This window comes from Chiloscyllium plagiosum, unplaced genomic scaffold (genome assembly GCF_037043375.1).
Source record: "Chiloscyllium plagiosum isolate Xiang-an unplaced genomic scaffold, Cpla_swu_hap1 HiC_scaffold_49, whole genome shotgun sequence".
Taxonomy (NCBI): Eukaryota; Metazoa; Chordata; class Chondrichthyes; order Orectolobiformes; family Hemiscylliidae; genus Chiloscyllium; species Chiloscyllium plagiosum.
In genome coordinates, this window is record NW_028270187.1 from 1,685,220 (window position 1) to 1,700,331 (window position 15,112).

Below are 15,112 nucleotides of genomic sequence, written 5' to 3' on the forward strand. Positions count from 1 at the left end.
GTAAATTACACTTGATCATTACATTATGACTAACGATATTCCAGTTGCAATTTCGTTAATTAATTGAAACCATTATCCAGTTTCTTCTACACTCGAAATTGATGTGGATGCAAAGAACATGACTTGGTGTTTCCTTTCAGCCATGACATGCGTCCACGTTATCTATCTATTTGCCTGTCTCTTTGTCTGTCTGTCTGTCTGTCTGTCTGTCTGTCTGTCTGTCTGTCTGTCTATCTGTCTATCTATCTATCTATCTATCTATCTATCTATCTATCTATCTATCTATCTATCTATCTATCTATCTATCTATCTATCTATCTATCTATCTATCTATCTATCTATCTATCTATCTATCTATCTATCTATCTATCTATCTATCTATCTATCTATCTATCTATCTATCTATCTATCTATCTATCTATCTATCTATCTATCTATCTATCTGTCTGCCTTTCTCTCTGTCTGTCTATGTATCTACCTATCTGTTAATTTATGTATTATTTTAGTGTATGACATTGTTTATTTATTTTATTGTCTGTTGGTTAAGTATTTATTCATCCAGCAATTCATTTGTGTGTTTATGTATCCATCCATTTATTTATTTCCATCTTTATTTATATACTTCCCACGATTGAACGTGGCCATCTCTGATACGTCCAATATGTGGTGTCCATGCGTAATTGTCATTTTATTTAAACGTTTGCGACATTATTCAGAATCAAACACGTTCCCGTGAATTGCACAGTCATATTGTAGACCACACTCTAAAAAGATAACAGATTTCTGAAATTTAAGAACATTAGGGAATCCTATTTTTCATATTTCCCAGGTTGGATATCAATACCGTCAGCTGCTTTGAAGTATTGGTCTGCAAGTGTAATCACATGCCTGAAACACTCATCTATTGAAATTCCATCAACCCCACTCCCTAATCCTGTTGACGTGAATTTTGCATCTTTGTTGTTAAAGAGATTCAATGGGTGATGGCAGAGGAACTAATGTTTTCCCTAAAGCAAAATCAAAAAAGGAAGGTGACACATAACATGGAATGCAAGCACTTACATTTCATATTAAAAGACATTAGGTAGACAGGCTGCAGCTGATAAAATAACAGAATTAAATTGAACGTACGTGAGGATACGGAGAAGGAAGCTTCATAGAGTCGTAGAGTCATTCAGCATGTAAGCAAACCCTCCAGTTCAACCAGCCCATGCCGAACAGTACTTCAAACTAAACTAATCCCTGTTGCCTGCTCCTAGACCATATCTCTCCAAACATTTCTTTTCATGTAGTTATCCAAATGTCATTTGTACCTTCTAATTATGACAATTCCCATAATATGCCTTTCATTATTTTACAAATTTCGACCAGTTGGCCACTTAGCCTCCTACTATCCAGTCACAGTCAATCGAGCCTTTCTTGAAAACTGGAACGTTCCATATACAGCAACACCCTGGTAAATGTGTTCTAGGCCCTCGCAAAACAAACAACCTGTTTACATGTGATGAAAACTTTGAAGACTTTTGTAACTGTTGCCCGTGGTCCCACTTTTCTACAATACCATCCAATGTCTCACCTCTAAGTTTATCATCCCTACCATTGCTTTTTGTACCAAAGCGAAGTACCTCTCAATTGTCGAGAATGAAAGCCACCTGATATTTTTAGCTCATTGACCCATTTGATCTAGTCCCCTTTTTCTGCTGAGAAAACGTTTTGGTGTAATCTACAAACTTACGAACCATGCTGTTCATATTCCCACACAAATCATGTATATAAATGACAAACAAAAGAATACCCAGAACCAATTGCTGTAGAAACCTGTTGTGGACAGGCTTCCTGTCCGAAAAGCAACCCTCCACCACCAGGCTGTGTTTCCTTCTGTTCAGCCAATTGGCAAGGTCACTCTCAACCTTACATGACCTAATGTTTCTAATTCATCTACTGTCGAAGGCTTTACTAAATCCAAATAAACAATATCTACTGTTTTGACACTGTCAATTTTGATAACTTTCACGAAAAAACTTATTTTTTGAAGAATAATGATTTACCTCACATAAAAGCATGTTGATTATCCCTAATCATTTTTTGTCTCTCTCAATGTAAATAAATCCTTTTTTTACAATCACCTCCAACAACTTGCTCACAACTGAATTCAGACTGACAGGTCTAAAGTTGCCAAGTTTCACCTTTTTAAACAATAGTATCACATTAGCCATCCTCCAGTTATCAGAATGAAATTGTGGACCACCATCACGAATATTCCAATTATTGTCGGATACACGTTTGACACTGGAATATTTGAAACCTGTGATTATAGGAATGGGGTGGAGGGGCGGTGAGACAGAGTAAGAGAGAGAGAGAATGACATTGACTGAAAGAGACAAATGGTGAATAAATAGATACGTGAGGAACAATATAAGAGCTTGAAACCTCGGAACAAACACGCTCAAATCATTCTCTCGAGTGTACCCCACCATTTGTTATGATAATGCATGAGCACATCATGGCCTCACCTTTCTTTCCTTCTTTATTGCTCTCCATGACACATCAACCATTTACTAATTTATGGTCTGTCTATGACCGACAAATATAGATTGAGAGAAGGAGGGAATATTGTGAGATTGCAGAAGGAACGTAGTAACGTTTGTTTGGAAAGAGACACAGGGAGACAAAATGGCAGTCAGAAAATAGGCAGAGATGGAAAGAGAGAAGGTGCAGGGAGGAGAAGGTATACATACATACATATACACATGCTGGGAGAGAGACAGAAAAAAGAGATAGAGAGAGGAAGGAGACAGATATATGGAAATATGTCTATATCAAAAAGGGGGCAAGTTAGAGTGATGGTCGGACACAGACAGAGTGACACGGACCGTACAAATAGACCGATGGATACAGGGAGGCAGAGAGATTAACTGTTAAAAAATGTTCATGATGTCCTCCCTTTCCACTCTCAATTCATTCCAATGCTGGCCAACATTAATTTTATGAGTTTTTCCGTATTTTAGTATCTTTGGAACGCTTATCATCTGTGTTTTCTTTTGATTGGCTAGCTCATCACTCACAATAAGTTTCTTATTGTCTGTGTTTTTGATTTCGAAAGTCTGTTTGATCGCACAAGGAATTCTACGTTGATCAACAGGACGACAAGCTGGCATTAATCCCCGGAATATCAAATTCCTAACAATCACGTTTGCCATTGCATAACCATGATATGTAATTCTACTGCTTTCTGTTTTCCACCTATAAATCTCTTTCGGTCTATTGTTTCGCCACCTATTGCATCGGTAAGTTGTCTATTTCATCATTTTCTCTTTGCATTTGCACCCTGTTAAATTTCATTCTCGATCTTTCTCTATCTCGTTATCTTTGCACTTAAATCAATGCTGACCTCCCTTTGCAAGTGTGTGTGTGTGTGTGCGTGTTTGTGTGTGTGCGTGTGTGGGTGCTTGTGTTTGTGTGTGTGTGTGTGTGTGTGTGTCTGTGTTTCTATTTGCCAGTATTCCGTTGATTTTGATTCGAAGATAAGCAGCTGGATCAGAATTGTGGATATGTCCGACTTGCTTTCGGTGAACTGTTGTTGTGACATTGACGTTTCAGATTTGAATGAGATGTATTTTGTTTTCAGAATTCTGAGCATCCAATAAGTAAAGTGATGTCTATTAAATGGGGTTTGATTAAATTGTTGAACATATCATATGAAATAGTTCTTAATTCTAGATCATGAATGAAATGTATTTTTATTTCGACTTAACTAATTTAAGAAGAAGATTGAATGGATATTTTACCAATTCCTTCACCTCCTCTCTAAATTTACTCTGGGTCACGGTATAAATACATGTGTTGGTGCAGGAACTGAGAAGCTGTAGCATATTTGCTGCAGAATCTGTGATGTAGAGTGAGTCTGTAACCGGATATGAATAAATCTGCACTATTCGCCGATAAATGTAGAACACAACTTGTGTCATCCATAACAATACAAAACTACCAGATATGCTAAATAGTAGGACAATGGACTTTCTTCGGTTATCCATCTCGACATCTCTGTCATGTTGTCCATTGTTTTGGCTGCGGAGGCCTTGGCGGACTTTACTGGCTATGACAATACGTCTGACAGTGAAAAGATTGAATAGCAATATCAGAAGGAATGGCACACAAGGGGTTAAAATGACGTAAAAGATGACAAATGCTGCCCATGCTTTTGATGAGAAGAAGGTCGGTTTGGTGATGCAATACCAGGGAACATTATCTACAATATACTCAGGTTCGTGTCTGAAATACCAAGGTACAGATACTGAGCAACTAATTAGACACACTATTCCTATCACCAGGGTAGCCACACTATCAGTGCAATATTTTGTTTTCACTTTCTCACAGCAAATGGCAATAAATCGATCAAATGTGAAAGCGACTGTGAGCCAGACAGATATGACTGTTGATGTGAAGACTAAACAATAAATAAGGCTACACACAGGAGTAATGAAGAAAAAAGAAACAGGGAGATAATTCTGAACAATCCTGTATAATATCGGTTCTGAAATAACCACCAGAAAATCGGCCGCTGCCATTCCCACCAGATAGCGAGTAATGCACTTAGAGAGACCACACTTTCCTCGGGGCAAAATCACAATTGCCAACAGGTTAACTGTAAGAGAGAGAGAAACACAGACAAAATAATTATTGTTCTGATGAGCGTTCCAACTGCAGATTCCCCAGCACATGGTATCAGGTGAAACAAGAGCCAAGGACATCGTGCTGATCATTGCCTTCTGCATCCTTCCAGCAAATGATCCATTGTGTCTTATAGCAGCATCACTCAAAGAAATATGTTCCATGTACAATATTTACAATTTATGTAGTACCAATGTCTTTTCGCAATAATGGATAGCATCACCTCATGTGTCCTGACAAGCAGAGTCGATGCAACAATACTTCATAAATTGTGACTACAACAAAGTGTGATGAGGGAACTAATTCAAGCAATTCAGCAATAACCTCCTTGTTATCTTTGCATATCTCCATGGCAACGTTGGAAAGACGGCATGTGTAATGGAGTGGTGAGAGTATCTTGGCAACAAAATCAGGATCCATTTCTTCGGTCCTACAACAAACTCAAATTCATGGGAATAAACATAGATGGAAGCCATTCAGCAAGACGAGTACAATCCGACTTTCTGCCTAAAAATGTAACGAAACACACTCTGTTTTTCAGCAGCTTTGTGTATATGTGTTCATGGAGGTTATCCAGATAGAAAAGCTGGATGGCATAAAAATTGATAGATAATCTGGAAATGATGGACTGCAGTTCTAAAGGAACGAGCTGAACATACTGTGGAGGCGGTAGACTTTATCTTTCTGGACGGTCCCAGAGGAATGGAAAATCGCGAACATGACAGCCCTGTTTCAAAAATAGTAATAAGGCAAAAAGCGGAAAAGTACAGGCTAATTAACCTAACCTCGGTCGTCTGTAATTTTTATGTCCATTGTGAAGAATGAAATTTCTAAACATTTGGAATTTCAGGTTAAAATAGGGCAAAGTCAGTCTGGTTTGATAAAGGCGACGTTATGCCTAACAAATCTACTAGAATTCTTTGAGGAAGTAACAAACACGTCGAATAAGGACAGCCAATGAATGTTTTCAATCTGTACTTAAAGAAGGCCTTCGACATGTTGCCATAAATGAGGCTGCTGAGCCAGATAGGGACCAACGGTGTTCGAGCCAAGGGGCTAAAATGGATAGATGATTGGCTATCTGGGGGAGAGCAAACTATAGGGATGAAATGGTCTTTCTCAGGATGACAGCCTGTGACAAGTGATGTTCTGCATGGATCAGTTTTGGGACCACAATTTTTCACTTTGTACATTAATGATCTCGATGAAGAAGCTGAAGGCATTCTGGCTATGTTTGCAGACAATACAAAGACAGGACTGACAGCATTGTGGAGGCAGGGATGCTGCAGAAGGATCTTGACAGGTTTGGAGGGTGTGCAAAGGAATGTCAGGTGGGGTACAAAGTAGGAAAGTATAAGGTCATGCATACTATACCAAGAATTGAAGCATGAACTATTTTCTTAATTGAGAGAAATTTCAAAAGTCTTAAGTACTAAGAGATTTGTGAGTTCTATTCCAGGATTTTCTCAAGGTAAACTTGCAGGTTGCATCAGTAGTTTGGAAGCGAAATACAATGTTGGCATTTATTTTGAGAGGGCATGAATATAACAGTAGTAATATAATTCTGAGTCTCTATAAGGCTCTGGTTAGACCACGCTTGGAGTATTGTCCGCAGTTTTAGCCCCCAAATCTCAGCATGGATGTACTAACCTTGGAGCATGTTCAGAGGAGGTTCCTGAGAATGGCCCAAGGAATCAAAAGCTGAACTTATCATGAACGTCTGAGGACTCTGGATCTATACTGAATGGAATTTACAAGGACCTAATTTAAACATACAGAATATTGAATGGAATTGTCCGAGTGAATGTTGGAAAGATGTTTCCATTGTTAGAAGGGACGAAAACCCGAGGGCACACAGTTAGAGTAAAGGGGCGTCTTTTAGAACTGAGATAAGGAGAAACCTCTTCAGCCAGAGAGTAGTGAATCTATGGGATCTAATGCGAGAGAAAGCGGTGGAGGCCAGGCCATTGAATATATTTACGATTGAGATAGATAAGTTCTTGTTTGTCAAGGGGATTAAGGGATATGGGGATAAAGAGTTTGAGAAAGGTATCAGCCATGATTGAATGACAGAGCAGACTCAATGGGTCCAAAAGCCGAATTTCTGCTGCTATGTCTTACGGGCTTACAGATGAAAAGTGTAATAATGCTAATGTCAGGCTTGTAGAAGAACCGATCAACTGTCAAAGGTAACACAAGTGTGTCAAAAAGATATATTTTCTTTATATTACTCAGCTTTGCGAATATTATCAAGTCACTTTTCTTCAAAGAGGAGGATAGCGCAGAATTGTAAAACTAGCACTAACCATGTATGTTCAGCAGGTTCCACAAAAAAGGCTGCAATACCTTCTCAAATGTCCGTAATTCCGATTAAGTCTCTTTGGTCCTCATTTGGAAACACCTGATTATTTCTGGACCATTAACAGCACTCTGAAGGAGGTTTGGCAAAGAACCCCCAGTTGTCAATCATGTGAGAAAGTAGATGTCAGTGCAACGAATTTAATGCTAACCGATTTGCAAAATTTTGAGTCAAAACGATTGTCCATATCATTCTCCACAGGCACATTCCAGTTGTCATGAACCACGTATTGCTTTCTTCAGCCCAGTCATATCACATAAAACGAGTGAATATTATCACAATATATTCAATACTGCGCTCAATGAAGCCGAGTCACATCATGCTGCAGTTATTCACCCTCATTGAGTGAAAGTAAGACAAAGGTAGGGTAGGTCATTCATCCCCTGATTGTCCTCCACCATGCCAGATCATCACTGATTATTGACCTCCACAGAACACGTTCACACTACTCTGGGCATGTATGACAATGAATCCAACATTACCTGACATTACCTAATCACTATACTTCTACACTTCACTGTGGCACAGGATTGCAATCATTCACACCATCTCCTTTGTCTAACATAGCTTGCCCTTCGTTCTAATCATTTGTCTGTTCTTTCGAGAACCCAGAACGAAAACAATCAATCTTGCTGCATCGAATATGTAAAATCGTCAACAACTGAACAAGTTTCAGGACATTTTTAAATATTCACCTCAACTCTATCATCATGAGACGCCCGAGTTTGGAATAGAACTGGGTCCCTTGCATGAGACATCAGCATTAACCACTGTGGCACCATACTGGCTTTGCTATTGTTCATTTGCTATTTCCAGCAATATCGATTCAAGTTCATTTCAGAAGAATGATATTTATATTCCTCATTTTTGGCGCACAGAATTCTCATTTTACAGTTAACACTGCAGGAAAAGAATACACCGTGTTTGTTGACTTCCATAGATATCAGCATCCATATTCAATGTGAGACATAAGCAAATAATATTCACCTGGATACAACAATTCTGAAGAAAGTAGAGTGTGAGGGCTGGTTACATAAATGTGGAGGGCATCTGTTAGAAGCGGAGTTTTAAACTCCATTCCAGCATCTGGTGACCTGAATAGGGAAAATCTAGTTACTCAATGAGCGTTAAGGGTGTGCATTGCCTCTCTGAGTCCCGTGAAGAGACAAATGAAATACAGATTCAAAGGCCAATGTTAGATGTGGGAATACTTCAATAGTGAAGCACAAAAGTCAGTAGATCATAATTATTGATATTAGAAAGAAGGAGGTTGAGGGGGGAACCACATTGAGGTCCACAAAATGACGAAATGCACAGACAGGGTGGATAGCAAGATGATTTTCCTTGAGTTGGGAACTCAATTACTAGGGTTCACGTGTTCAGGAGGGGAAAAGGTCAGGGGAGATGTGCGTGGAACTTTCTTCTCAAGAGGGTTGTGGGTACCTGGAACGCGTTGCCAGCAGAAGTGGTAAAGGGTGGCACGATAATATCATTTAAGTTGTATCTAGACAGATACATGAATGGGTAGGGAGCAGAGGGAAACAAATCCTTACCACACAGGCGACAGGTTTGGAGAGCCGAAGGGCTGTTCCTGTCCTGAAATTTTCTTTGCTCTTTGTTATCCTCATAAGTGAGTCTGAGTCTGATAGAATTAAACTGCATTTTAAGGAAGAAAAGAAGGAACAATATGCTGCACGAAAAGAAATAACAATTTTCAAAAAAAAAGACATTGCAATGTCTCTTTGTCAATCAGAAATCTGATCTGCTTGAATCTCCATTAACGAAAGCAGATTTCTAAATAGCTGAGAAACTTGGCATATCAGAGTTTAGTTCAGGAAGCGGATGTCACTATTTTTAAAAATAGCATATGCCTTTTCTCGTCAATACAATTAGAATCTTATCTGGACAAATAATAGTCTTGAAGACAGCTCACCAAAGACTCCAAATACTGCAAGTACAGGATAGTAAATGCGTTCAATTTGAATAATTGCTGGGTACTGCATTGCAATCAGAAGTAGTCTTTTGTTGGAGAGCAGATAATAACATATCCAGCAGACACACCGAGCTGAAACTTCCAAAGGGACCAGATTTTATAAAGAAGGATAAATCTCCACTGACACAATTTCACCAAAGACTGCCTGCTATTAGTTACAGAGGCGTGAACAAATAAATTACGTCAGCACATTCTTATCTGAAATGAAAAATAGATGGCGCCCAGCACGCCCTCGCCGTTTTGACGACAAAACTTATCTAGACAAACAATAACGAGGTGAAGTTATAATTTATTGATTGAGAAGTTGTCAGGAGCTTTACTATCATTTTCCATAATGTCTTTGCTCCTGTTAAACAAGTTGCAAATTTAATAGCGTATTCAACATTAGCGAAAAAAAAAGAGTGAGAAAGACAGTAAGGGTAAAATTCTCCTGGATCGGCAGGGCTCAGAGAGAGGAACCGAGTGACCATTTAGAATCTATTTTGGCTCAACTTCGGAGTTAAGATTTTCAAAGATTTACAAGAGAATGCACTGTAAACCGAAATGGTTCAGTGAGAGTTCTAGATTAGAACATCCATTTTAAATACTACTGGAGAGATACAAACTTCTTTCAGATAAAATGATAATTTTCTTTCATAGCTTGTAAAGATCGTCCAATATTAAAATATAGTCCCTTTTTATGGAAAGTCACTGAACAAAATCTCAACAATGATAAAATTAAGACGTCTTCCAATGTGAATAAAACATATAAATCCCTCGAAATTAACATCATTTAAATAGATAATGTTTTTGAATGTCGATAGCTTGGGGTACTGGAGGAAAGAACTGAAGCTCAAGTCAGTTGAGCAAAATACAGATGCAATTTTGCACATGACATTTGTGTAGACATGAATGAAATTGGTGCTTGGTAGAAAGCTTCAGCCAGATATTTGAAATTAATATCCTAAATAGAAGAATACTATTTCAACTCTTATTTCAAACAGCTTTTTCTCTGCCACCATAGGATTGAGATCGAATGTATTCTGCAAAACGGCGTGGACATTTGTCAACTTCGTGTCCGTTGTAAATGTGTTTAAAGTCAGAGACACCCTGCCATCAACCAGAATGAGCATCTACTTTGAATGCATATATCATTGTTAAAATGTCAGTTTGATTGTTAACTGTCACATGATGCCTTTGCGCCATTATACGGGTATTCTAGATGACAAATATGCAACAGTGTTCCGACGTTGTCATCGTGAGCAGATTCGATAAAAGAGTAAATCGATTGTGGTATGTATTGGAACCTTATTTACATTATATTAAAAAGAATCAAACAACCGATTTAAAAGCATACAGTTTCTTTAAACAAAAAAAAAAGCCAAATCCCTTGACATTTCAAATAAGTTCCCTTTTATGATTTGCCAACTTCCAGCTGTGCTTTCTGGTCGTTGTCTCTCTATCAGAAACGTCCATCTGAGATGACAACTGAGATTTATATTCAAGCTTAATAACTTAATGAGTATTAGTTCGTCATGACAACGTGTACGAGGGAAGCACAAGGAAATGTTTCGGATCTACCAACTGACGTTGAGCTAGATGGACAATTCTAACATAATGAATTCTGACATATTTTGCAGATTGGTCAAACATTTGCAATTTAAAATAGGAAGCGACGTAACACACAATTCTGTGTTGACTTGCTTTATTTGATAATATAAATTTGATGAATAGAGACAATTGAGAGATGCTGGATTCTACATTACCTCACAAAACAATGTTGACATTGCGTGAGTCTTCACATTGTCTACATCCTCTCCTTCAAACTTCAATCGTCTTCTGTACAATAATAACAACTACACCGAGCTTAAAATCCTCAGCACTGTTTGTTCTTAACGGCAATTGCTCAGGACTACGTGAGACACCTCAAAATGCTTCAAGAAGGTAGCTCAGATCTTAACTTTGCAAGTTATTTTAAGCAGGTATAACGTGGATATTCTAGGAGACATACCACTAGTCAAACCACTTAATTTTACTGAATAATGAATAACTTGCCCAATCCGACATCCCAACAGATTATACCAATTTTCTGTGATGTCATGTCCAGAAGTTAAACGAGATATGTAGCTGTGATTAAAAGCGTGTTACTCCAATATATGAAAGTGCGCTAAATTTCCTATAACTGCTCCCATTCATCCTCCATACCCGTGCAGCAGCTCTTCATGCATAATAAGTTATCAAAGTCGAGATGTTATTTTCCTCTGAATAGAGCTCGCCTTTGTAAACTTTACAACATGCAGAAAACCTGTCGGTAATATGGTGTGTAGGTTATACTTGATTCCCTACTAATTCAGATTAGGGGCAGAGAATATTGCATACAATTAGTGCTGGCTGTACTCATAAGATATAAGAGGAGGAGTCAGTTAGTCGATCTCGCCTGTTCTGCCAATCAACATTGTAGTGGGTGATCTGTGTATAAAATATTCTGTTCCCATGTTCTCCCCATACTACATGAATCTTTAGCCACAAGAACTGTATTTAACTGCTTCTTTAAGACTCTCAAAGTTTTGAATTCAACAGCATTCAATGACAGATGCACCACTCTCCTGAATTTCTCCATCCATTCGTCCTAAATCTCCCATCCTATAACGTCGACATGTGAACGTTTGCTTTTGAATTATCAGTCATGAAATTGCATTCATTCGTCCTGTTCGAATTTAATAGCTGTTTATGGGATGCCCTCATTCATCTAAACTCCTTACAATAGGCCCTTATTCTATGTCGATGCTTTCCCTACATTTTCTTTCTCTTCCCGTGATAGGTTGACAGCTAAGATGAGAAAGTAAAGCAAGAAGCAATTTATTCATGTGGGAGACTTATTAAATAATGTTTAATCAGTCTACTGAAATACTGAATTTATATTGCACAACATACGGCTTTAAAGCAGGCAAACTGCCCACTGTGAGAAAAAAGAATAAAATCGGACCATTTCAATTAACCAATTATTGCCATTTATAAGTTACGACAAGTCTTTGACATTGCTCAAATCAGTACGAATGCCCATTGAATAGAATTTCAGTTTCAAAATATGATAGTTTGGGGACACTGGGGCAATTTTCAACATGGGAACTGATGCATGTTTTGGCCTTTTAAAAACATGGAATATGAAAAATGATTCCAGAATCATTATGAACAATTATCAATTTTTTAAGTCTTCATCTGGCCAACGAATGACTTTGAGTGAATGAAATACGTACTTTGTAGTACTTTGGGCTCCACGTGACACCAAAGCAACAGCAATGTGATTAGCTGTTAAATGTCAACTTCAATTGCACACAGACGACTTTCAATTCTGTGACAAAGCTGTCCCTTCATCAAGATTATGCTGATCTTGGTGGGGGGTTTTTCAGAGAGGTCGTAAAAGACACAGACTCCGATAAGTTTGTGTTTGAAGGGTTTATTAGCCATTTAGTTTATAGCTAACCGATACTGCCTCAGTCAGAAGGCTTTCAAGTTAAAAAAAACAATCATACAATGAAATGGGTTTAGTCGCTTCTCCCAATTCGCTGTTCTCTGGTTTTCTTTGTATGTTAAGAATAAAGTTGAAGAAGCAGCTGGATCCAAAGAAGCAGGTCCAGGCTGGTAGCTCTCTCCGACCTCTCTTCTCTCAGACCCTGTATTTTATTACAACTTTTGTGCCAAGGGTTGTTTATGGGAAATGCGGTAAGTATTGGAATAGCGTCAATGAGTTGGTAGAATCTGTTGGGTTTTAGGATAGTTTAAGTTATTTGGTGTACTGTTGTCTTTTTTTGTGTTTCATTCGGTAATATTGTAACTAAATTCTGTTTTGTTTAAAACTAAGTGGTTTGACGTGCTGTCTCCCTCCTGGAACACCTGTGTTACACGCATCTAAAACAACTAGTGGAAGTTAGGGTCTAGGCTAGCTTCTTAAAGTGTTTTGAAAGGGGGGTGGCGTCTGACCTGGTCAATAACAGATCGGGGGCTCTTTGCGGGATTTCTTTCTCTAGTTTCAAAATGGGATTACGTTTATTGGGTTCAAAGGTAGGGCGTGGTAGCTGTTAGTGTCTTTTACTCTGCGTGTTCAGTTCAGTTACCTTAAACAGTGATTGGGATGGCAATGGCTGTTTCAGTCATAATGAGTTTTCTGGGGTTGGAAGAAGTGAACTTGAGGGTTTTACAAAATTTGGTTAAAGCCAGGATGCTGGAAGTTGCAGGCAACTTGCATTTGAAGCTGCCTCCTTCCATGATGAAAACAGTGATGATTACAGCAACAGTTCAGCGTTTAGATTTGCTGGAGAGGGCTAAAGTTCAATTGAAAGAAAAATAGGTGAAGTTAGAGTCAAAAGACAAGGAAAGAGCAACCGAAATGAAACAGGTTGAATTGCGATTAAACACAGAGGAAAGAGAAAAACAACGAATTGCTTTAGCAGAACAGAAAGAAAAAGAGAGCGAAAGAGAAAGGGGGAAAGAAGAAAGAGAGAGAGTTTGAATTTCAGCAATTTGCCCTTCAACAGGAGATCTAACGTTTTCGCCCTGAAGCACTGAGAACTCATGTGGAAGAACAAAGCGTTAAAACGTTAAGAGCAGCAGCTGAAATGGCTGGTGATTATGAATTGGTCCATAAATCCATGTTTGGCTTCCATAATCTTTATTTTTTCATGCATGAGGAACAGACATTGGGGAAAAGGGAAATCCTCACATGGAACAGGAAAGGTTGATCTCAGCGAAGATCATTAGGATAACTTACCACGGCGTAAAAAGGAAACCTATGAAGAGGAAAGAAAAGTTAAAAAACACCGGTGTTTTCACTGCAATAACATAGGTCACATGTCATCACAGTAATAGTGGGTTCGGAAAAGCACTGGGAAGCCAGATGTAGGAAAACAAGATAAGAAACAGTGAATTTTGTTGGAGCGATAATGGAAAGCACAGTGGGGGCTAGAAACCTGGTCTGAGGTCGTGTAAGGAGAAATTAACGTATCTTCTTAAACGATATATCTGTCAAGGTAAAGTTTACTCGCATAGGTCAGGAGCAGCAGTTAAAGAGGCAACACTTTTAAGACACAGAATCCTCTCAATCTGTGATGCGGGGACATGCATCTAAAGGACTTTTGCCATAAAAGGTGCAATTAAAGAGAATTCACAGTGAGACAATAACGTGAGTTTAGAGTGTCCAGTGAAGAGTGGAGATGTCCTGGTAGGTGTACAGGGCACACTCTCAGCTCCAGTAATGCAAATTGTCCTTCCTAACGATATAGCAGGTTCACAGATAGGCGTGCTGCCGACTGTGTTTGAAAAAAACAGTGGAAAGTCAGGCAACTAAACTGTTGCAGAACACACATCATAAGATTTTTCGAAACTGTATGGTCACGAGGTCACGAAGTCACCAGTTGAAACAATCAAGTGAGGAAGTGAGGACTGCAGATGCCGGAAATCAGAGCTGAAAAATGTGCTGCTGGAAAAGCACAGCAGGTCAGGCAGCATCCAAGGAGCAGGAGAATCGACGTTTTGGGCATACGTTTATGCCAGAAACGTCGATTCTCCTGCTCCTTGGATGCTGCCTGACCTGCTGTGCTTTTGCAGCAACACATTTTTCAGCAAACAATCAAGTGATCAAAGAATGCAGATTAGAAAATTGAGTGCAATTTGTAGAGATACGGTTTAATCAGGTTGCTTGAGACAAACCAGGAGCAGATACATGGCAATGCACCATAATTAGCTCAGAAAGGTTCAACGAAGTACAGAAGATGAATGAAAATTCAATGCAATGGTATAAAAAGGCAGACACAGGAAAAGAATCTGAAGGTACCCCTTAATGTTAATACCTTAAATGCGATGTTTTAATGAAGAAATGGAGACCATCATATATTCAGACGATGAGAAATAGGCAGAAGTTAATCAAATCTTATTGCCAGTGGGTTATAGAAAGTCAATATTGCGAATGGCGCATAAGTTTACTCTACGTTCTCATTTAGGATGGGGAAAAACACACGCTACAACACAAAAAATACTTTTCCTGACTTGGACTGCACAACGGTGTTGTTAAATTGTGCCAGACGTGTCATACATGTCAGGTAATTGGAAAGCCA

General features: G+C 38.7%; 1 protein-coding gene across 1 annotated transcript; it reads right to left on the minus strand.

Moving 5' to 3' along the window:
* Positions 1-3,740: 3,740 nt before the first annotated feature.
* Positions 3,741-9,033, minus strand: LOC148135370 (putative G protein-coupled receptor 139). Its single transcript, XM_087984593.1, has 2 exons — positions 8,964-9,033; positions 3,741-4,645 (listed from the first exon to the last, which is right to left on the minus strand). Exons 1-2 carry the CDS (start codon positions 9,031-9,033, stop codon positions 3,741-3,743), a joined length of 975 nt encoding a protein of 324 aa, XP_087840719.1.
* Between the last annotated feature and the right edge of the window lie 6,079 nt (positions 9,034-15,112).